At 35.0% G+C, this 25,061-nt stretch overlaps 1 protein-coding gene across 1 annotated transcript in view; it reads left to right on the top strand.

Annotated features, from left to right (window-relative positions):
- Positions 1-25,061, top strand: part of LOC133328756 (chaoptin-like) — a gene marked incomplete at its 5' end in the record, with an annotated part of 84,336 nt that overhangs the window by 4,307 nt on the left and 54,968 nt on the right. Inside the window, 5 exons of the mRNA XM_061537307.1 lie at positions 2,947-3,073; positions 3,185-3,408; positions 3,463-3,467; positions 10,814-11,061; positions 11,149-12,029. Of these exons, the coding sequence (XP_061393291.1) occupies positions 2,947-3,073; positions 3,185-3,408; positions 3,463-3,467; positions 10,814-11,061; positions 11,149-12,029 (1,485 nt within the window). The remainder of the gene's footprint in view (positions 1-2,946; positions 3,074-3,184; positions 3,409-3,462; positions 3,468-10,813; positions 11,062-11,148; positions 12,030-25,061) is intronic.

Raw genomic sequence — 25,061 nt, 5'->3', positions numbered from 1 at the left:
ACTCGCCGATGTACTCGTAGTTTGCCATTTGAGGTTGTTGTAGGGAGACAAAACATCTTTGCAGCGTATTATGGCTTTGTGTATATGTTTGTAACAGGCAAAAAGAAATGGTTCCTGGTTCCTTTCGGTATTTTGGGGTTCTTGAGCGCGTTTTTCAACCGAATTCGCTGAAATTTGCTACATTGGGTTCTTATTGGGTACTTAATGTCTCCACAAAAAATTGTAAATATAGGTCCACTTTTTCTGGTAGCCCTCATATAACGGTTCCTCCCAATTTTCAGTATTTTGGGGGTTTTGATCGTATTTTTCCACCGAATTGTCTGTAATTTAGTATTTTAAGTTCTTAATAGGTTCCAAATATCTCTACAAAAAATTATTAACATAGGCTCATTTTTTCGGGTAGCCCCATAAAAGGATACTCCCCAATTTTCGGTATTTTGGGGCTCTTGAGCGCGTTTTCAAACCGAAATCGAATTGTAGTCGTATATGGTAACAAATCTCCCTACCAGAAATTTTTAATATTCGTCCCCTTTTTGGGGTCGTCCCAATTAACCCGCTTTTTATACCCTACACAATTCTGTTGTCAGGGTATTATAGCTTTCCCTGAGCCCCAAGAGTTTGTAACGCCGCGAAATATTGGTCCTAGACCCACCTTTAAGTATACCGATCGTCATATCTCGACTAGTTGAGTCGATCTAGACATGTGTGTCCGTCCGTCTGTCCATCTGTACATTATAATTTGTAAACACGATACAGGAAACAGTTATGGACCAATCTTCACGAAATTTTGCATATAGGATGGGTTCTGGCCAATGAAGACCCCTATTGTTTTTGGTAATGATCGGTTAATATTTAGGGGGTGAAATGGACCAAAAACTTTATTTTTTCGTTTTTTTTTGGTCGCTCCAGAGGCCGCAATTATGGCCCAAACATCTTGAATTTTTACATGGAGATGGGGATCGGGCCAAACAATAAGCATGCCTCTAAAGATTGGTCAATATTTAGCGGGTCAAATGGACCCTGACTTTTGTGTGAAAAATTACAAAATTTGTATTCTATGGCGTATATATTTACCCCTGAAGGACCCAGATCCAAAAAGTTGATAGTGTGTTCAAGAGGAGTAGTTGACCTTAAAGTGATACCAAGCTACACTTAAATATTTACAGGTGCTTACGTATTCAGACATTATTTAGTAACCCAAAACCACACCAGAGAGCGGAAATCTAGCGCTGATCGTTTTGAAATTTCCATGAGATTCCAGTTATCTGGACATGTACAGCCCTCGTCTACTGAATATTAGTAATATATGTTGACCTTTAGTCAGGTTTCAAGAGGGTGCAAATAACGCAAAGTTAGTTTTTCGTGGAAGTTGTGTAGGGTATTATATGGTCGGCCCCGTCCGACTATACTGCTCCGCTCACTGGTTGTATTTTTAGTTAGTAGTAAGGTTTGCAACCCAATGTGAATCCCAAATATATAATTACAACCTATTTAGAAGAACAAATTTTATGAAATCCTGAAAATACCCAATATATGGTGCTGTACAAAAACGTGGACCTAAATTTATTATTTTTAATCTGCACAAATTACCAAATTATGGATGTATCACCATATGGAGGCTACACAGAATCTTTGACCAATATTGATTATTCCTGCTAGCGACATTTTTCCAATGAGAATCCTATATATGAAAATAGCGACAATTTAGTTGAAAAACTTGCCCAAACTTAACAAAATAGAAAAATTTAGCAGGTGCAATTATATGAAGCATTTTTTTGGATTTGTTAATTAAAAAGATTTGTTACACACTGAATACTCCAAATAGCAACTTATAGAGGTGTTGCAAATGGAATTGGAAAATATGTACATTCCACCTTTTGGTGTATGGTAAAAACCTCTAGAGATACCATTCATTGGTACTATTTTAAAAACGACCTTTATTCACAATTTTCTGGATAGAGGTATTTTATTCCCTGATCCATTTGGATTACAACATTCATAAACATTGAACTTACCCGCAAATAGGCAGAACATTGATTTATATTCAAATTTTGGACGAGACCACTTAGATGGACTACCTTTAAAGTGCATAAAACGAAATGGGTCTTTTTTTAAGGGAACTATTGTAAAATATTGACCTACAATAAAATTTTCCTGTTATGTGATTTTTCTCGGAAACCTCAAAATGCAAAAAAATAAATAAATAAAATAAACAGAGCTTTTAATAGGAATATGGACCTATATGAATCCGAAATGCCAAATTCCGGATTCATACCTGCAAAATACGTTATGGTGAAGATAACAATGTTTTTAAGTTTAATGTTTCATAAATACTCAGAAATTAATACTTGATGCATTGTATATATCTTCATCATATTATATGTTTTCTCTCTTAAAAGCTCAATATTCAAAATTCACTTGTTTCGCATTTCTACTCTGTTCTGATTTTGTTAATACAACCAACATTAAACATTCATATAATGCATAAGCGAATTGGCTGCAAATTAATTAAATGACAATTATTTAAAATATTTACATAACCCAAATAAACACCATTTAATTTTTTGGCAATACTAATGGAAAATGTTTATCCACCTCTTTTTCTTCTCCCCGATTCTCTTTCCATATCTATCTGTTCATGTGAAACCACCAACGGACCACAATGTGAATTGCAAAACCTGCGATACCATGACAACATTGCAATTTCTCTTCATCGCACCGCCAATACTTAAATGACTGCGTGGATATTAATTAAATTGTGCGATGTGGAATATAACTTAATCGGGTGACTTTATCCACACCGCAAAATTTTTGGCTCAATTTCTCCAACGTTTGGCCAAAAATTGTATGAATTACATGATGACACCAACACCACAATTACGAACAACGACGACGACAACAACAACAATATCACAACAACATAAATACTGCTGTGCATTTGTACAGAAAATCCACTGCAATGCAGTTGTGATGCCCAAAAACTCTGGGAATGGTTACGTGATCATCGCAAATGGTCTTCATCCACTACGGCCAGCTTAACATCGTCCTCGTCGACGTCATCATTATCAGGTGGCTCAATATCGCCATCCTCCTTTGCCGCCTCATCGTTGTCATCGTCCTCGTATTCCCTGCCGTCGCCATCATCGTCTTCATCAGCATCGTCATCGCTGTCCTCGGTAATGATGTCATCGGGCGATAACATTAATTATCTAAGGTGCGAACATCCGGCTGAGTTGCGTGGCAAGATATTTGCCAAAATGGAGCCGCAACAATTCTGTGATGCACCATTAATACCCAAAATTGCCATACAGGATATACAGCCATATTCGGTTATTGTATCCTGGCAGAGCCGTGAGCATTTAGGATTAAACGGCTATGAAATTGTATATCATGCCATTGTTGGTGATGGTAGTGGAGGTGGTGGTGGTAGCAATAGTATTGGAGGTGGTTATCCTGACATAGATGAGGTAAGTACAATTTCAAACATGCAGAAACACACAAACACACCCACATTTGTATATATATGTATATAATTACTGAAAATGACATATAAATACCATATAGTTTGCTGAACGTGTTATCGTGAAATTTAAGGACTTGCATTGGAAACTGAGTTACGACAGCATGGTGTCTCAATAGGACTATCAAAATATATTTTTGTCTGTGGTGAAAATTTGAAAATCTAAAAATAGTTTTAAAAAATCCACACTCGAAGAAGTCATTGAAAAATATTTTTTAACAAATCTACGTATAACCAGTGAGCGGAGCAGTATAGTCGGACGGGGCCGACCATACGATACCATACACAACTACCACAGAACTCTATCCTTCTGCGGAATTTTATTCCGAGCCTGGATAATATTTCATGATAGTTGCACCCTCTTGCCAACAGCAACTTTTCCCTACACTGACATATTTTCCGAATATTACCAATATTCAGTACAGTATTTCTAATATTCGGCTTATAAGTGTAGCCTATAGATCGAATCGAAAAGAAAACACAAAAAATAAGTTTTCGGTCCACTTCATCCACAAATTATTATCTGATCATCACCGAAAATTATAGACGTTGTCCTTGACCATAACTTGATCCTCGTGGATCATTTCAAAGCGATCAGCACTATATTTCCGCCCTCTAGTGTGGTAATGCCTTGACGTTGTCCTTGACCATAACTTGATCCTCGTGGAACATTTCAAAGCGATCAGCGCTATATTTCCGCCCTCTAGTGTGGTAATGGTTTATTAAATAATATCTGAATATGTAACTACCTGTAAATATTTACGTGTAACTCCCAAATCCGAGTACACACGACAATATAATTGGTATCAATTTAAAGGTCAACCACTCCTATTGGATATACTGTCAACTTCTCGGGTCTAGGTCCTTCAGGGTTAAATATATACGCTGTAGAATTCAAATTTTGTAATTTTTCACACAAAAGTAAGAGTCCATTTGACCCACTAAATATTGAGCGATCTTTATCAAAAAAGGCATGCTTATTTTTTGGCCCAATCCCCTTCTCCATGTAAAGTTTCGCGATGTTCGGTACATAATTGAGGTCTCTGGAGCGACCAGAAAAACCGACAAAAAATAAGTATTTGGCCCATTTCATCCCCTAAATATTAACTGACCTTTACCAAAAACAATAGGGGTCTTCATTTGGCCAAACCCATCCTACATGCAAAATTTCGTGAGGATTGGTCCATAACTGTGGCCTGTATCGTGCTTACAAATTATAATGGACAGACGGACGGACACACATGTCTAGATCGACTCAGGTGGGTCTAGGTCCAATATTTCGCGGCGTTACAAACTCTTGGGGCTGCACAAAGCTATCATACCCTGACAACATAGTTGTTTAGGGTATTAAAAGTTGTTAAAAAATACTTTTAAAAAATCCACGCCTTGAAGAAGTCCTTGACAAAATATTTCTAAAAAATGCACGGCACACAAAAGTCAGGGTCCATTTGACTCACTAAATATTGTCCGATTTTTATCAAAACAATCATGCTTATTCATTGGCCCGATCCTCTTCTCCATGTAAAAATTCGTAATGTTCGGGTCATAATTGCGGCCTCTGGAGCGACCAGAAAATCAGAGAAAAAAAGTTTTTGGTTCATTTCATCCCCAAAACATTAACCGATATTTACCAAAAACTATAGGGGTCTTTATAGGCCAGAACCTAGCCTACATGCAAAATTTCGTGAAGATTGGTCCATAACTGTGGCCTGTATCGTATTTACAAATTATAATGGACAGACGGATCGACTCAGCTAGTCGAGATATGACGACCGGTATACTTAAAATTGGGTCTAGGACCAATATTTCGCGACGTTACAAACTCTTGGGACTGCACAAAGCTATAATACCCTGACAACATAGTTGTGTAGGGTATAAAAATCCACGCCTTGAAGTAGGCCTTGAAAAAATATTTATAAAAAATCCACGCCTTGAAGTAGGCCTTGAAAAAATATTTATAAAAAATCCACGCCTTGAAGTAGGCCTTGAAAAAATATTTATAAAAAATCCACGCCTTGAAGTAGACCTTTAAAAATATTTTTTTAATCCACGTCCTTGAAAAATAATATTTTTATAAAATCCACGCCTTGAGGTTCTAATAGTCTTAGATATTGAAGGTCTAATGATCCTTTGTCACCTGATGTTTATTTATGGCGAATAATTCAAATGTGATGTGTACCTATTCACTGACCATCGGCTATACTAGATATACGAAGCTCATCAACATACGTAATGGATCTGTTTTAAAGTACACATACGGAGGTGGTTCTGGGCGGTTAACAGAAATCATTTTAAATTTCATTACATCCTGTTGTTGTCGTTCTTGTATTTTTGGCATTCACACAAACAAAAAAAAAAAACGAAATTACAAACAACATAAAATTGCAGTTACACCATCAACTGTCGTAAATGTTGTTCGTATCAACAATAACAGCAACAACAAATTGCCAGCAATGGCAACATAAACATGTTCGACATCCAACAACTACCATCATTGGAGGAAAAGTGACAATTTTTACTGTTGGAAAATTACTGCAATAAAATTAACAATAATTACACATACGGGGATAGGACTTAAAACCCACATACACACACTCACAGACCCGCCATGCACATTGTGTATTTGTGTGCGTAAACCACCTCCTTTTCGTCGTTGTCAAATGCATCACTAAACGGAAATAGGCCCACAATGACACGCATTGACTCATTTCGAATGTCCTTGCGGACAGGACCAAACGTATACAAAGATATGGCACATCCGACTCTCTTAATGTGCCATGTAATTCGGTACGTGTTTGTAATTGACAATGTTTTCGACAATTTCTGTGGATGTATGTGTGTGTTGTTGTTTGTTTATTTTTAACATTTTTATTGCCGTAATTTGAACTGAGATTTAAGAATGATGAACATATTGAAATCTTTGCATCACTGAATTTAACTACATAATTTGGGAGAATTGCTGTTCGACATTTACATTTTTGAGTTCATATTTAGGACAGAGGACTATTAGGAGGTAATTGCAAGTAAATATAAAATGAAATTGGAGTGGATTTTTTTTTTGAGAGGGTAAGTAAATCGGTTTATTGGGTATGTAATTGATTGGTATTAAAATTGAACACAGTACTTGAAATTTTTGCAAAAAAAAAAAATAATAATAATAATATTGATTTTGAAGAGAGCAAAACGAGAACATTAAAATATTGAATATTAAATGTTCTTGTAATTGTTAAAATTAAAATAAACCAGTAGGAAAAGAACGGGACCGACTATACGATACCCTACACCACTTTAGATATATATTTAAGATACAACAATAGGGACCAGCAATTTTTTTTGCATGAGCTCAAATGTTATACATACATATAAAATTTATATGTGTAAAAATATTAACAAGAAATGGCGGTCAATTAAGCAGGTGGAAAAGGCGATTATAATGAAAATAATTAATAGTTAGAAGATAATCATTAAAAATTATGGATATAAAACTTTTTTTCCAAACAAATTGAATTTCATACTCATTATTATACCCTTAACCACTATGGAATTATGTATTTGTACATGTGTTTGTAGCAGGAAAAAAGAAACGAGATAGACACATAGTTCCTTTTGAGAATATGCATAGACTCACTTTTTGAGTCGATTTATGCATATCCGTCTGTCTGTCCGTCCGTCGCTTGATATTAAATTGTAAACAAAGTACAGATCGCAATTATAATCCGATCCGTTTGGTTCAAAGAGAACATTCCATTAGCCTGAAATTGGATTTATAAATATTGAAATAGTGGACCAATAGCTCCCATTTTCTGACTTCATCTAGGCTTGGCAAAGGTAATAGGCTGTGCAATATTTGATTAAAATTGGACGTTCCATTCGACTTATGTTGTATTTATAAATATTGAAAATGTTGTACCTTAAAAATGGGAGAGGTACCAGAATAAATGGACCAATGAGTCCCATCTTCAGACTTCATCTAGGCTTGTTAAAGACAATACGTTGTACACTGTTTGGTTCAACTCGAATATTCCATTCGCCCTTTGTAGGGGAGGTACAAGAAGGAGTGGCCAATGGGTCCCATCTTCACACTTGATAATAGGTCGTACAAAGTTTGGTTAAAATCGGATAGTCCGTTCGCATGATCTTATATAATAAATTTTTTGTGCAGTTTTGACTAGAAGGAGTGGACTGATATTTTGTTTGTTTAACTTTGTTGTTTGCATAACTTCTCATAGAAGTCACAATCCCCCCCAGATACCAATTTTTATACCCTACACAACTATGTTGTCAGGGTATTATAGCTTTGTGCAGCCCCAAGAGTTTGTAACGCCGCGAAATATTGGTCCTAGACCCACCTTTAAGTATACCGATCGTCATATCTCGAGTAGCTGAGTCGATCAAGACATGTGTGTCCGTCCGACCGTCCGTCCGCCCATTATTGTTTGTATACACGATACAGGCCACAGTTATGGACCAATCTTCATGAAATTTTGCATGTAGGATGGGTTCTGGCCAATGAAGATCCCTATTGTTTTTGGTAAGGATCGGTTACTAGTTAGTGGATGAAATGGACCAAATATTTAATTTTTGTCGGTTTTTCTGGTCGCTCCAGAGTCCGCAATTATGGTCCGAACATCGTGAAATTTTGCATGGGGGATCGGGCCAAAAAATAAGCATGCCTGTTTTGATCAAGATCGGTCAATATTTAGTGGGTCAAATGGACCCTGACTTTTGTGTGAAAAATTACAAAATTTTTATTCTGGGGCGTATATACTTGCCCCTGAATGACATATACCCGAGAAGTTGATAGTATATCCAAGAGGAGTTGTTCACCTTTAAATTGATACCAATTATATGGCTGTATGTACTCTTATGTGGGAGTTATACGTAATTCGGTAAATGTGATTATGTGCATAGTATTACTATTACTCCATTAGAGGACGAAAATGTCGCGCTGATCGCTTTGAAAGTGTACATGAGGTTCCAGTTATGGTCAAGGTCGACGCCTACAGTTTTCGATGAAGTTGGGATTTCATTCAGTGAGTGTAATTAACCGAAAACATTAATTTTGTCAGATTTTCTAGTCGCTCTAGAGGCAATTTTTATATGCAGAACATCACATATTTTACAAGGTGAAGGGGATCTGATCAAATGCTGATGACCGGTCAATATTCCGAGGGTCAACTCAACCAAAACCTAAAGTGACCAATTTTTTATTTTATGTCGTAAACATCACTTCAAAAAAAAAAAAAAAATGGAAAATATGACAGGTAAAAAGGGTACAAATATCACGAAATATGGCCCAGGCTCAGAATATAGAACCGCAGAAAGTTTGGTTTTCGTGATTGTTGTGTAGGGTATCATATGGTCGGCCCCGTCCGACTATACTGCTCCGCTCACTGGTTTATCATTAAAAAAATTTTGCAAGGCAAGAAAAAAATGATAATCGCTTGGTGCCAAGTCCGGACTGTATGGCGGATACATTAAAACTTCTCAACCAAGCTCCCAAAGCTTTTTTTATAATTTCAAATATTTCATTAACATCAGAATTATTTTCGTATTTGATTTACTTTGCCTATATTTGCGCTCATATTGTTTGTCTTTCTTTGTGACAAGAACAAATGTATTCCTTATAAGATAAAACACCACACCACTCATTGTTCGGCAGTGTTTTGTTTTGGTATCGTCCTACACCGCTCACTACACTTGGTGATTTTTAATTTTGCAACAATTTAACTGCTGCTTGTTTTGCTAAAAACAACCGTCTCTCCACTCACTCGACTGTTGTTAGGTTTACATTTCATTGTTTCTTTGTTTAAGACTCCGTTAGTGACATCTGCATGGCGTTATGAAATTCGCATATGTATTTTCCAAATTATTTCGATATAAATGCAAAATTCAATATATCAAACAAATGTTGACGAGTATAAAGTCCAAGATTGTTTAACATTGGATAAAATGACGCAAGACAAAAATGAGACGACACTTAAAAAAGAACAGCAAGGAAAGTAAGGTCGGACCAAGCCGACTATATAATACCCTTCAAACAGATTAATCCTAACAGACGTCGCATTTTTAAAGGACCAGTAAAATGAAATTGGATCCATAAACATATCATTCTGCAATTCAGTACGCTGTGTCAAATTAGTGCAAACCGAAAGATATTAAGGGACTTTGGTACAACATTTACCTTAAATCGGACAAACATATATATGGGAGCTATATCTAAATCTGAACAGATTTTCACGAAACTTTGCACACATCATTCTAGACTTAATTCAGTACGCTATGCGAAATTTTATGCAAATAGAAAGATATATTGTGACTTTAGTGGACTATTTACCTAAAATCGGACGAAACTAAATATGGGAGCTATATCTAAATCTGAACCGAGTTTCATGAAACTTTGCACACATCATTCTAGACTTAATTCAGTACGCTATGCCAAATTTCCGATCCGATTTTTCCCAATTTCAATAGGGTTCGTCCTTGGGCCAAACAAATGAGCTGTGCCAAATTTCATCTAATTCGGATCATAAATGCGGCATGTACTTTGTTTACAATTTAATATGGACGGACGGATGGACGGATATGCATAAATCGACCCAGAACGAGATTTTATGAATATTCTCAAAAGGAACCATGGGTCTATCTCGATTATTTTTGCCTGTTACAAACATATGCACAAAGACATAATACCCTGCATTACAGTGTGGTGAAGGGTATAAACAGTCATTTATATTCTGTGGACAAATCCTTTTCCTCATGTAAAATTTCGTTATGTTCGGATTATAATTGTGTCCTCTACTGGAACTAGAAAAAGCGACAAGAATCAATTTTTTTTTTTTTTTTTTTTTAATTTGATCCTCTGGACAAAAGCCGAGGTTTCTCCTTTGTTCAGAACCGGATTTTGTTACGCACATATACAAATCAATAGGCACAAATGATACTATAATTGCCAAAATCGACATTAGCCTTATATAAACAAGTGTCACTACATCGTGTAGAAAGAAGATTGAGTACTAGTTTTGCAAATTCAGTTCGAAGGACGATAAGGACAAAAGTATTATTATTAACCAACATAAAAGAAACAACACCAACAACTAAAGAAGTTATGCAATTATAATTTCAATTCCATGGGCAAAATAAAATAACGCTCCAAAGCAACACCACCAACACACCAATAAGCAATTTCTTAAAATATATTGTCATAATTTTTCAGCACGTACATATACACATTTAAGATTTGTCCATTTCGTATTTTATCTTATGTCTCTTGGTGTTTTCTTTTTATTGCAGATACGCGGCAAACGACTAAATGGTTCGGCACATTCAGCAAAATTAACAAAACTTAGCCCAAATACACGTTACCATATTTGTGTTATCGGTACCGGTAATTGGCTATCGGAGCCTGTAGCGACTGCCTTACAAAGGATACATGTTAACGATAGCTTCCTTATGGCGCCACGTGATGAACCAAACGCATCAATGTATCCATTTGCTTCCGCCTCTTCCACATCCTACTCATCCTCCTCCTCGTCGTCATCGTCCTCAGCACCGTCTTCGTCTCCTTCATATTCCGTGTCAGATGGATCAGGCGGCTATACACCGTATCATTTATCGTATACTGGAAGCTTGTTTAATACAAATAGCATGACCTTTGGCGAACATCCATCGCTGGCCCAACCGCAACAGCAGCAGGCCTTAATCGAAAACACCGTGGCCACCGACAATGCCCTACAAGAAGTTCTCAAAAATTCACGTTTTTCCACCTGCACCGATGTTCAGACACTCGATTCGACGCCCAGTGTTATCACCGATGAAAATGGCTTAGCCACTAATGGCTTCATTCATTCCATACTTACACGCCGTCTTGGTCTTATTGTGGGTTGTTGCATGGGTATTATTGTTTTCATCGTTATGATATCCGTGCTGAGCTATGTAAAGCTGAAGAAACAACGCATCGAGAATGCCAAACGACAGGCCGCCCTGCCACCCGACTACATGTCCTATCGTCATTTCTCAATACCTAATGAAGAGCTACTGAGAACCGGTGCGGCTGGTACGGTCATGTCAAGTGTGCCGAGTGGCATTAGTGCTCACATCAGTGGCACCAGTCTGAGTACGAGTGCAACTACAACGGCCACGGCCACAACACCTCTTGGAATTTTGAAAGTAACTGAAAGTCTGAATAGTAGTATGGGCGGAGGTGCTGCGACAACAACAACGTCTACCGGTAATGCGGTTATGACTGGAGGCAATGGAACTTTAATTTCAGTCTCTCAGTCGGAGAATGGTTCAGTGGCGGCGGCAGCAGCGGCGACAGTAGCAACATCGTCTGCGACCGGAACAAATAACCATCATCACATGCCGACGAATCATCACAATCACCATAATCATCAGCATACTTCCCAACAGCAGCAGCATCAGCATTATCAGCAAGGAAATGGCAATGTCGTTGGCTATATGGCAGCCGGAGTCGTGCTAGGTGCAAATCATTTAAATAACGTCGCCTGTTAGTAGTCGTTAGTTGTAGCATAGCATAACCGATGGAGGAAGAAACCTGGAGTTTTATAGAAGAGCTGTGCTTTTGTTGGCACACTAGGATGTTGGTGGTTAAATGCTGATACCAGATTCAATTTAAAATAAAACCCCCCTAACAAGTAAGAAAATAATGGAAAAAGAAAAAATGCGAAATAGTATAGAATACGTACGTATATTTTTTATTTTTAATATTTTGTAATATGTATTGTATGAACGTGTGTGTGTGTATGAATTTATATACCCTTTGTGTGTGAGCGGTTGTGTGATTAAGGTATGCATGGTTTTGTCTCATTTTATAGATTTTTTTTTTACTTTTTTGTGCAGTCAAACATTGGTTTTGAGTATATCTTTGGCTTTTAAAGCTTGTACTGCGCACAGTGGATTACTAGAGATATTTGGTTGTTTGTCATGAAAGTATAATTATTTTATTTATTATTTAAAACATTTAAAAAATTTAGAGGTTTAGAAGAATGACCAGAACAAGGATTGAATCTTAAACCAAATTGTTCTAAGCTAAATTATTAGACTATCTGGTGTATTAACTTCTCGAGGATCACGAATATCTTTATGAAACTTTTACCACCTATGGGATACACCACAAGAGATTATGTGGCAGTATTACACAACTATTTTGTCAGGGTATTATAGCTTTGTGTGGTCGCAAATGTAGGACGGGTCACGAAATGTAGGACGGGTTCTGGCCAAAGAAAATCGCTATTGTTTTGGATAATGATCGGTTTATATCTAGAAATATACCAAACAGAATATACTTTTCTGATGTGGATTGCGATTGGATAAAGGAACAATCGTGGCTCTTTTCATGACAATAGGTCAATACTTATCCGATCAAATCGACCCAAACTTTTGTGTGGAAAGTGATATTTCACTCCTGATAAATATAGACCGGAGAAGTGAGGAGTGCTTGACCTTTACATTGATACCAATTATATGCTATGTATTTGGATAGGGGAGTTACACGTAAATATTTAAGGAAGGAAGTATTTTTGTTTACTATTACCATTACCAAACTAGAGGACGTAAATGTCGGGCAGATTGCAATGAATATTTATAAGAAGTTCCAATTATGTTTTTCGGTAGTAATTCGATGATATTTAGGGGATGAACCAAAAACCTGTCGCTTAAAAATTCTGTGGAATAATTACAATCCGAATGTCACAAACGTAAGAGGACCCACCCCCATTCTCGGGGCCAAAAATTTTGTTGATATAATTCGAATCTACACTAATTAAAGAATGTCCCTACAAAATTTCAAATGAAAATCTCAAGAACTCTTGAAGATATAGCCGATTTATTGTGTCAGCATCAAGTGACGGCTGAAGGGCTTCTCAAACTTCAAACGCGTTTTTCTCTAAACATTTTTTTGCGAATGGCGGACACGATAACTCAAAAACTAATAACCCAATCGATTTCAATTTTTTACACGTTTCTCTGTGAGTGTATAGCTATCGTATGAACTAGGATAAAGCCAATCAGTGAAGATCTTCCTTATTTTTTAACATGGGTTTTGGTAAAAAATCGGCGATTTTCCAAAAATATTTTTTCAAAGGTCCGCCATTTTGATAATTTTAGAGCGAAGTCAATAATCCTAGTTCATACGAGAGCCAGACATGTACTCTTTCTAACACCGTTGAAATTTTCGGATTCCGATGTTCCAGTGAGGAGTTATCATGCCCGCCATCAAAAATAAGGACTTTTCTTTAATTACAAAAAACAACAACAAAATTTTTTTGTAAATTAAATCTTCAATTATATATGTGTAAAGTTACAAACCAATCTATTGATCGCGTAATATCAGGTAGAGTTCTGAAGGTTTACACTTAGGTACTACTTCCATTAGGAAGATCATTCTAAATGGGATAGTTCGCTTCATTTATTGGAAAATTCGCAATATAAACGTACCGCCAAATGTTTAAAGATTTCAGACATATCCAGCCGAATTGGTTACGTTGGCGACTTTTTTGCCATTTACAGTACTTTCCTGTTTTTACTAACAGATCTTTCCTATTTTCCATGTTTTGAAGCACTTCAACGGTCTGTAATGTGGCATTTCGGATTTGGGGGTGGTGACAGCCTTCTACACAAAAAATGCAATGCATGTCCATGTTTGTCACAGCGCTCATATAAAGATCTTGAAATCGTTTATAGCGATGGTCGCTGTATATAAACTAAGGGGGAGAACTTTTTAGGGGGTCCTTTGGATACCGTCATTATAACCTATATAATGACGGTATTTTCAACCGAAAGGTAATTTGGTATTTCTTTCCTTCTCAGTTCTGGCATTGGCATATAAGGATCCCAAAATATTTTAGATATTTTGATTTATCACTTATTTTTTTCTCTTAAATTTGTCATTCGGTTTAAACCACACCAAAATATTGCACGGAAACCCCATCAACATAAAATTATATATCGGTTTCGGCATGTCTGTCTGTTTGGACATAGTATGCTTGGTATTGGTAATAGGATATATTGGTCCATTTTGGCACACTTTTCAAACAATTGACTTGTATTCTGATTGATATTATAGATATAGGATATAAGCACATCTCATATAAGAAAAAATCGCATATAAGAAAGATTATCAAAAACACCGAGCTTATACTTTCTTATATTCTATAATTCCGTATAAGAAAAAAATGTATATAAGAAAGAAATCTCCGACTTTTTTAGTTTCTTATATCCGATATCTACTGTAGAAGAAAGATATCTCCGGTTTTTTTAGTTTCTTATATCCGATATCTACTGTATTTTGGGAAGTTTGGGCTCAATTTCCAAATTGGGTGTAATTTGGCCTATATTTCGGGGCTTCGCCGACATAATGGAACGAACTAAATTATTTATCGTTAAATTATGGATTTTGTGTACCTTTTTCAAACTCATTAGTCTCTAATTTGACCTGAATTTCGGGTACAGCCATCTATAGATATTTTGATGGAGCCAGCAGCAAATTCCTACCAATCAACTTTATCGCTACGAATTTTGCAGTCCGGACCTTGTCAGACAAACAACTTTTTAGATCTTCAAAACAGAACATCCTCTAAATTGTATGTATCTTTAATATTGCGAACTCTTTCGCCATCATAGTTTCCGGAGCTGTTGCAATGACAAGTTACGGATCGGATCTATTAGGTCATCGGTAGAAAAGAAGCTTGAAATATTTCTAATATGTTAAATACGATTTTAAACAAAATCAAAAAAAAGCTTGGTTATAAACCGATCAAAGTCATATTAGAACCGCGATATATCAGGACAGTTTCAGTAGTAAAGTTTTATTGCGTGTAGATACTTTTTGGCACAATGTAAGATTCATCCTATCCTGTATATTAACCATTGAACGTCTAATTTCCCAGATGAAAAAATACAGGTATCTCCCTATCCATATTCTATAGATAGGACTTAAGATTGGTAATTTCTAATTTCAAATTGAGTGGGCGCACAATAATAAGTTCGCATAGTCTTAACAATAACAATCATAAAAGGGTTTTAAAAATTGACTTCTGTTAATAAAATCAATTAAAATTTTAATTCCTTTTTAAATAATTCTTCCATGAAAAAACAACAACCCATTGTGCACAAACTATAGACAATGAAGCCATTCTAACGACAACTAAGGGCTGCCAACTATTTTATTTAGCCATAGTCGTTTTCTTTTACTTTTTTCTTAATTTTTTTGGCTTATGCCAATTTTTTCTGTGGTTTATTTAAATGAGTTTTAAGCTCATTCTTTGTTCTTTTGTTGCTGCTGTAGTTTTGTTTTTCGGCATTTGTTGATGTTGTTTGTTGTGGCTTCCTTTAATTTCATTTATCGTTATATTTTTGCCAAGCTTACCTTAAGGCCAGGCTGCTGTCATCAGTATAATCATCAGCATCAGAAACTGAAAGACAACTCGTTGGTATTTGCTTTCTTTCTTTCGTTATGCCTTCTTTTTGTACAACATTTCTGTTGACTTTCAACAATTTATAGTTTGTTGTTGTTGTTGCTGTTGGCACATCTTAAGCTACTTCATTATGCCATTCATTTATGTTCATGGGATAATACGAAGGATTTTCACTACCGTGTAATAATAATTGTAAATAAGTAGCAAATGGTAGCTAGGGATGATAAATAAAATGAAATTGTTCTCCTTCTTCTTTCTTGAAAATTAAAATACTTACCAGTGTTTTAGTTCAGTGGCCATAGCAAATGATTTTCAGGAAATTATATTATGGCTTTTCGGGAAGAAATTGCATTGGATGGATGGCTAGGAATTTTATTGGGTTTTTCGAATAAGAGATTAAAAATAATGCAATTAACGAAAGGTAATTGTAATTGTTTGATATTTCCCAAGAAAAAGAAAATGAAACATAGAAAATGATATCAATGAGTCCATATAACGGATATTCCCGATATTCGGTATTTTGAGGTTTTCAGAGATGTTTATCAAGCGTATTGGCTCTAATTTGATATTTTAAGTTCCCGTTAGGTGGGAAATATTTCTATCTACAATTATCATGGTAGGTCCAACATTACGAATTTCATTAGCTTTGTTAGCAATTTACCATGGAAAAGCTCTCATATAAAAGTTCCGAATGATATTGGGTATGTTTGTTGAATGTCCATGTCATTGTGGAGGGTATACAAATTCGGCGCGGCCTTAACGTTTATAATGACGCTTTTACTTCGTTTTTATACCCTTCACCACACTGTGGTACAAGGTATTATGTCTTTGTGCATATGTTTGTAACAGGAAACGAGATAGACACATGGTTCCTTTTGAGAATATGCATAGAATCACTTTTTAAGTCGTCCGTCCGTCCATGTATTTTTGTTAACAAAGTACAGGTCGAATTTATGGTCCGATTTGGATAAAATTAGGCACAGTTCTCTTATTTGGCCCAAGGACGAACCCTATTAAAATTGGGAAAAATCGGTTCTGATTTAGATATAGCTCCCATATATATGTTCGTCCGAATTTAGGTAAATAGTGCACCAAAGTTCCATATATACTTTCGCGTATTGAATTAAGTCTAGAACGATGTGTGTTAAATTTCGTGAAAATCGGTTCAGCTTTGGATATAGCTCCCATATATATTTTCGTCCGATTTAAGGTAAATGGTGTACAAAAGTCCCTAGATATATTTCGATTTACACGAAATTTGGCATTGGGTACTGAATTGAGTGTAGAATTATGTGTGCTAAGTTTCGAGAAAATCGGTTCAGATTTAGATATAGCTCCCATATATATTTTCGTCCGATTTAAGGTAAACGGGGCACCAAAGTCCCTATACATATTTCAATTTGCACGAAATTTGGCATAGGGTACTGAATTAGGTCTAGAATGATGTGTGCTAAGTTTCGTGAAAATCGGTTCAGATTTAGATACAGCTCCCATATATATTTTCGTCCGATTTAAGGTAAACGGGGCACCAAAGTCCCTATATATATTTCGATTTGCCCGAAATTTGGCATAGGGTACTGAATTAGGTCCAAAATGATGTATGTTAAGTTTCGTGAAAATCTGTTCAGATTCATATATAGATCCCATATATATTTTCGTCCGATTTAAGGTATATGGTGTGGCAAAGACCCTATATATCTTTCGATATTCACGAAATTTGGCATAGCGTACTGAAATAAGAATTACGTGTGATAAGTTTCGTGAAAATCGGTCCATTTTTAGATATAGCTCCCATATATAGTTCGCCCGATTTTAGGTCAATGGTATGCCAAAGTCCCTATATATCTTCCGATTTTCACGAAATTTGGCATAGCATACTGAATTGCGTCTAGAATGATGTGTGTGAAAGTTCTTGAAATCGGTTCAGATTTGGATATAGATCCCATATGTATTTTCAACCGATTTAATGTAAATGGTTCACCAAAGTCCCTATATATCCTTCGATTTCCATGAAATGCCATAGCGTACTGAATTAAGTCTAAAATGATGTGTGCTAAGTTTCGTGAAAATCGGTTCAGATTTAGACATAGCTCTCATATATATGTTCGTCCGATTTTAAGTACGACCCAAAATATGGCCATTAGGAACAAAACCTGCTGAAATTAGTACAACCTAACTTGTGACAAGTTTCGATGAAATCGCTTTATATTTGGATATAGCTTCCATATCTATTTTCATCCGATTTTAAGTAAATGGTGCATCAACTCCTCATGTTTGTAATATTGACATGAAATTTTGTACAACGTACACAATTGAGCATTTTGATATTTGCTTTAAATCGATTTATATAATTTTGTCCCATTGTAACAAACGAATGACATGTTTATGGATTGATTTAAGTCGGTTCACATTTAGATAAAGGTCACATATTTTAGTTCATCAAATTTCATGTTAATGGCCCTTCTGTTAGGATGCATCTTTTTAATATGCCCATAGTGGTGAAGGGTATCATATAATCGGCCCGTCCGACTTTACTACTTTCCTTACTGGTTTTTATTTAATTTATAACTATTTTTAAATATTTTCTTCTACTATCTTGTTATCATGTCCCTATCTATTATTTAATAGAAATCACTTTCCAAAGTTCTTTTTTTTATTTGTTTTTTTTTTTTTAAATTGCATTTAAATATCAGCTTAGAATAGGGACCAATTTCTATTCATTAAAACCCCTTTATTTAATTCCACTGTGCGCAAAATTATTTTTTTTATTCCAATACTATTTGAAAGAATCCTAATTTGCCAGAAGTTTTTTCTCGCCTTATTGCATATATATTCAGTAAAACAATAATTTTCTTCGTAGTCAGATCTTATGAATGTTTTGGTTGGAAAATATTTTGATTTAACAAAAAATTAATTTCTAAAAAAAATATCGAATGTTAAGCATATTTTTAGATAAAAAAGCACAAATATTAGGTTAGTGATTGTTATGACAAAATAGAAGTAAATTTAAAAAAAGAAATGAAAAATAACAACAACAAAAAATCCAACTGAATAAGAATAATCAAAATTTGTAAATATGGAGAAAAAAATAAGAAAAGTTAAAACAATTTTAAAATAAATAATAAAATAAATAATAAATAAATTAATTCTAAGATTTAGTTAATACAAATCAAATTATTAGCGGATATAACGAGAAAAACAAAACCCATTTTTCATTTAAAGAAATACAATTGAAAATAACAGTAAACATGTCTTAGACGAAGTGAAAGCGCGGTAACATCAAAACTCATTACAAAAAATTACAAATCAAAAAACTTTAAAACAAAGTAAATTGTCGATAAATGGCATATAACAAAAATTTAGGAATTAAAAAAATAAAATAAAACAGAAAATAACACTTTATAACATAAAAATCGCTTAAGGTAGTTTATTGAAATAATAAAAAATATCGATTTAAAAACAAAATACCATAAATCAATTTGAATATCTAAATTAACTAAATTTTAGTTACAAAATAAAATAATAAAACATAAGATGAAAAAACTCAAAGAGTTTCATTTGTAAAACGAAAAAAATAATTTAAAATATAAAACCCTGGGATTATCCATAAATAACGAGATATAATATAATTAGCATTAAGTGTGAAATAATTATGGAAATAAAAATAAATAAAATAAACTGCAAATGTATAATCTAGCCAATAGAAAAATGTAAAGAGGTATGATGCAGTTCATGGAATGTAAGTAATATGAAAAGATAGAAAACAGGTTTCTAATAATTTCTTTTTCAAAAATGTCAAAAATTTAAATTCTGCTTTCAAAACTAATATGGAGATGTGACTAATAATTTTTCATAATTAAATCAAAAAAGATTTTTGAGTGTGGAAAAATTTTTATGGTGGTAAGAGCCATTATCTTACTTACTTAGCTGGTTTGTTACAGAACGGTTGTTCCATAAGCCGAGCTTAAAAAATATTTCCAAGCGCGTCGGTCTTGTGCGCAAGTCCACCAATTTGAAAGACCACGTTCCAATATGTTGTTTTCTCCCCCTTCTACGGGAACCATCAGTAGGCTCATTTTTATATGCCTTTTGAACTGGGGCATCTTCCTTCATCCGCACAACATGGCCTAGCCACCGTAGTCGCTGCAGCTCAATACGACTGACTATGTCGATGTCCGCATATAAATTGTAGAGCTCGTGATTCATTCGACGCCGATATTCACCGTCGACGTAGATCGGCCCGTAGATCTTTCGGAGAATTTTTCTCTCAAACACCCCAAGCGCTGCCTCATCTGCTTGCGCAAGTACCCATGCTTCTGATCCATATAATAGCACGGGTAGTATCAGCGTCTTGTAAAGTGAGAGTTTGGTCTGGCGAGAGGTGGCCTTGTTTCTAAACTGCTTACTTAGACCATAGTAGCATCTGTTGGCCATCACAATCCCTCTCCGAATTTCAAAACTGATATCATTCGTTTTATTTATGGCGATACCAAGGTATATAAAGTCTTTAACTACCTCGAAGCTGTAGTTCTCAAGTTCCACAGTTGGTCCGAATCTACTGGACGTCTTGCGCGTTGATACCATCAGCTTGGTCTTCTCGCCGTTTACTGCCAGACCCACTTTGGCAGACTCCTTTTCAATTTGTTCAAAGGTGGCTGTTACCGCTCGCAATGTTCGACCCATTATATCGATGTCATCGGCGTAGAGCCCTTATCGAGTATATGAAAAAAAATCCAGAAGGAAGAAATCGGCATAGTTCACGTTGTTCAGATATATTTTTTGCTGGTTACACTAAAGTGCATGAAGGATGACCTTCATATCTTTATATTTCTTTAGTAAAATCGAATAAGGAATATTATTGTAAAACATATCCACCTTCTATGTCAAGTCCTTGTGCGTCGTATTCTTCATTATTTCCTCCAAACATATATACAAAAGCGTCGCTCATAAAATTTAAGATAGGTTCCCTAAAGACGAGAAATCGATATTCTTATGCTTTTAATCGTCCCTTTTCAACCGATCCTTATATCTACGAACATTAATAATTTTCGAATACATTTTAGGATATGAATAATTGTCGGATTCGGCGGATTTTATTACAATTTATTATAATTAATGACTTGAAAGTTATTTTTGAAGATGAGGTATATCCAATCATATAAAAACTATTCTTTAATGGTAATGGTAAATAGCCTTTTTCATTTTCATCGTATATATTATGTATGGCTCAAAACGAACATCCTCCTCTGTATGCATTAGGTTAGAATTCATATAATCTCAACTGCACATTTTCACCAATGTAGTTTTTAAAAGACCTTCCAAGTTGTTGAAGGGTGAACATTTTTTGAGGAAGATTTCCAATGTATGGTCATGTTTTGACATACCCCTCATTTAAAGAAAACCCTGCCTTATTAACTTTCTTACTTACTTACTTAGCAGGCTTGTGACAGAACTTTCGTTTCATAAGCCGAGCTTAAAAAATACTTCCAGGCCCGTCGGTCTTTTGTGCAGTTTTTTCAATTTGAAAGACCATGTTTGGCAATGTTGTCTTCCACTTGTTCTTTCCATCTAATTATTGGCCTTCTCCTTCTGCGTGAACCATCAGCTGGTTCGCTTTTATCTGCCACTTGAGCTGGGGCATCTTCATCCATTCTCACAACATGACCTAGCCATCGTAGTCGCTGCACCTTGATACGTCTGACAATGCCGATGTCCGATGCCTTGTTTCAAAACTGCTTACTTAAACCATAATAGCTAGACTATCAGCCTTGCCTTCTGCCGTTTACTTTGGCACACTCCTTCTCAATTCGTTCAAAGGCTGTTACCGCTCGCAATGTTCGACCAATTACCAGCCGGATGTTAAAAAGGTCACACGACAAACTGTCACCTAGTCAGAATCCTTGTTCGATATGGAAGGGTTCCGATAGGTCCTTTACGACTTTAACTGCTGACCTTGTGCCAGTTAAAGTTATCCTACATAGCCGCATTCATTTTACGGGAATGCCTCTGAACGGATAGGGCTGTCGAATGCGTCTTTATAGTCGACGAATAAGTGGAATGTGTTGATGTGTTTTTCGTAGGTCTATTCCAGGATTTGGCGCAGAGTGAAAATCTGGTCTATGGTTGATTTGTCAGGCCTGAAGCCATATTGGTATGGTCATTTACCATTGGATTCAGTCGTTCACACAGCACGCTGCGGTGGGAAGGAGACTTATTCCTCTATAAGTGGAACATATCGTCTTGTCTCCTTTTTTGTGCACGGGACACAGGATGCTGAGGTTCCAATCATTTGGTATGCATTCCTCTTTCCAAATTGTACTTATCAGCTGGTGCATGAATAGTTCAGCTGGTAACCCATCGGCACCTGCTGCTTTATTATTATGCATCCTTATTTTCCATATTTTTAAAGTTTTAACTCGTAGCCCTTAACTAGTAGCCCTCACAAAATGATTATTAATTTAATAGTCGATGCGTTGAAGTTCTGATCCAAGTTTTACAACCTAGGTCTGTAATTTTGTAATTAATTTTTGTTAGAGCATAAAAAACCGACTAACAGGCAACTTCCAATTACATACTCTCCTTAAAACCTTCTGAACTTTTAATACAAATTTATTAGTGCACAAGATTTTCAACCTGATTTCCTTTTTTCAAATTTTCTCGGAGCATAAACAACCAACTAGTTGATTTTTTAAAGAATTTTTTTCTGAGACTAGTCGGAGCGTTGATTTTTTAAAGAATTTTTTTTCCCGCGGCTAGTCGATTTTTAAGAAAAAAAAATCCAGCGACTAGTCGGATGGAAGTTTTTTTGAAGAAAAATTCCCACCGCCATGGGTTGGTTTTTTAGAGAAAAAAATTTCCAGTGACTAGTCGGAGCGTAAATAAAAAAAATCCGTGACTAGTCGGAGCGTAGATTTCTTAAAGAAAACATTTTTAGTGACTAGTCGGAGCATAGATTAAAAAACAGTGTCCAGTGGAAACATAGATTAAAAATCCAGTGACTACATTTTTCCATAGACTAGTCGAAGCGTAGATTTTTTAAAGAAAAACTTTCCATAGACTAGTCGAAGCGTAGATTTTTTAAAGAAAAACTTTCCATAGAATTGTCGGAGCGTAGATTTTTTTAAAGAAAAACTTTCCATAAAATTGTCGGAGCGTAGATTTTTTAAAGAAAAACTTTCCATAAAATTGTCGGAGCGTAGATTTTTTAAAGAAAAACTTTCCATAAAATTGTCGGAGCGTAGATTTTTTAAAGAAAAACTTTCCATAAAATTGTCGGAGCGTAGATTTTTTAAAGAAAAACTTTCCATAAAATTGTCGGAGCGTAGATTTTTTAAAGAAAAACTTTCCATAAAATTGTCGGAGCGTAGATTTTTTAAAGAAAAACTTTCCATAAAATTGTCGGAGCGTAGATTTTTTAAAGAAAAACTTTCCATAAAATTGTCGGAGCGTATATTTTAAAAAGATTGATCTGAGCTAGGCATTTTAAACTTAATTTAATTATCAATATTTCTCAATAATAATGGGTGACTTTTAATTTTTCGAACGAAAATCATAGGATCAGGTCTAATCATATATACTCACTATTGGTAAAAGTTCAGTTTTCGGGCATAGCGTACATGGCTTTCAACAAAATTACCTACAAAGGTGATATACAGATCATAGAGACCATCTACAAATTCGATCCCATTGTGACAGTATAACTTGGCTATTGCTTCCTTCGGCGAACATTTTTTAAAGTGGAGCATTACTTTAATATCTGAAAACAGAAATTTTCATAGACTAGTCGGAGCGTAGATTTTTTAAAGAAAAAATTTACATAGACTAGTCGGAGTGTAGATTTTTCAAAGAAAAAAATTACATTGACTGGTCGGAGTGTAGATTTTTCAAAGAAAAAATTTCCATAGACTAGTCGGAGCGTATATTTTAAAAATATTGATCAGAGCTAGGAATTTTAAACTTAATTTAATTCTCAATATATATCAATAACAATGGGGGATTTTTATAGGATCAGGTCTGATCATGTATACTCACCTTTGGTAAAAGTTCAGTTGAATAGTAAAGCCACATTTTCGGGCATAGCGTACTTGGTTTTCAACAAAATTACCTCCAAGGTTATATACAGATCATAGAGACCATCTACAATTTCGATCCCATTCTTTCGGCAAACATTTTTTTACAGTGGAGCATTATTTTAATATCTGAAAACAGAAAAAGGAAGATATTCGTGATTTGTCGCTATCGTTTTCACCTTATTATTCGTGACATATGCAAGTAGCCTCGGTAGCTGCCCATTAATCCTCTAAAAGGAAAATAAACTATTTTTAATAAATAGATAATTTAAAGTATATAATCGATTTCCAACATTTCTTAATTTAAATTCTTCCAAATTTTGCAATATACAAATATTAGTAATTCTTCATTTCATGGCCTTCATCATGCATATATAATTTATGGAAATAAAAAATCAAAAAATTATGAAGAAATAAAAAAAAAATTATCAAAGAATTAAGTAACACAATAACAAAAAATTCCCCAAAACATTTTTAGTTCTAATTACTAATTATAAAACAATAAGAAAAGAGAAAATATTTAATATTTTAATAAATAAAAGAAAAATACAGAAGGAAAATAATAACAACAAAAAACAAAAAAAATATACAAATAAAAAGGCAAACTATCAAAATTAAATCAAACAACAAAAAAAGCTCATGCAATTTATATACCTAACAAAACAACAACAACAATATATAAGAACAAATTGAAATACATACACACAGATATGCATATAAATATATGATGAATAAAGAAATAAATAAAACAAAAATAACAAAACAGCCTTTTGTCTTGTCAATTAGTTAGTTATTTTCTTTTTTATTTTTCAATAATTGCTATTTGAAGAATTGTAATCACAGTGGGAGTTACTTGAAATCGAAGGCAGTCCTAATAAAGTGGACTTTACAATTTGAAATTTCCATGAATTAAGTCTGCTGTCGATTGTAACACAGGCGGCTACTTGATCGATAAAAATATCCCTCTTCAAATGTCTGCATTATAAGTGGTTCTCTGCAGTTCGAAGAAAACGAAGAAGTTTAACAATAGGAGAA

Source organism: Musca vetustissima, unplaced genomic scaffold (assembly GCF_032173495.1).
Source record: "Musca vetustissima isolate MV318-11 ecotype Yass unplaced genomic scaffold, APGP_CSIRO_Mvet_v1 utg12856, whole genome shotgun sequence".
NCBI classification, from domain to species: Eukaryota; Metazoa; Arthropoda; class Insecta; order Diptera; family Muscidae; genus Musca; species Musca vetustissima.
Note: the sequence above shows the minus strand (reverse complement) of the source record. Positions and strands in the feature narration are given on the sequence as shown.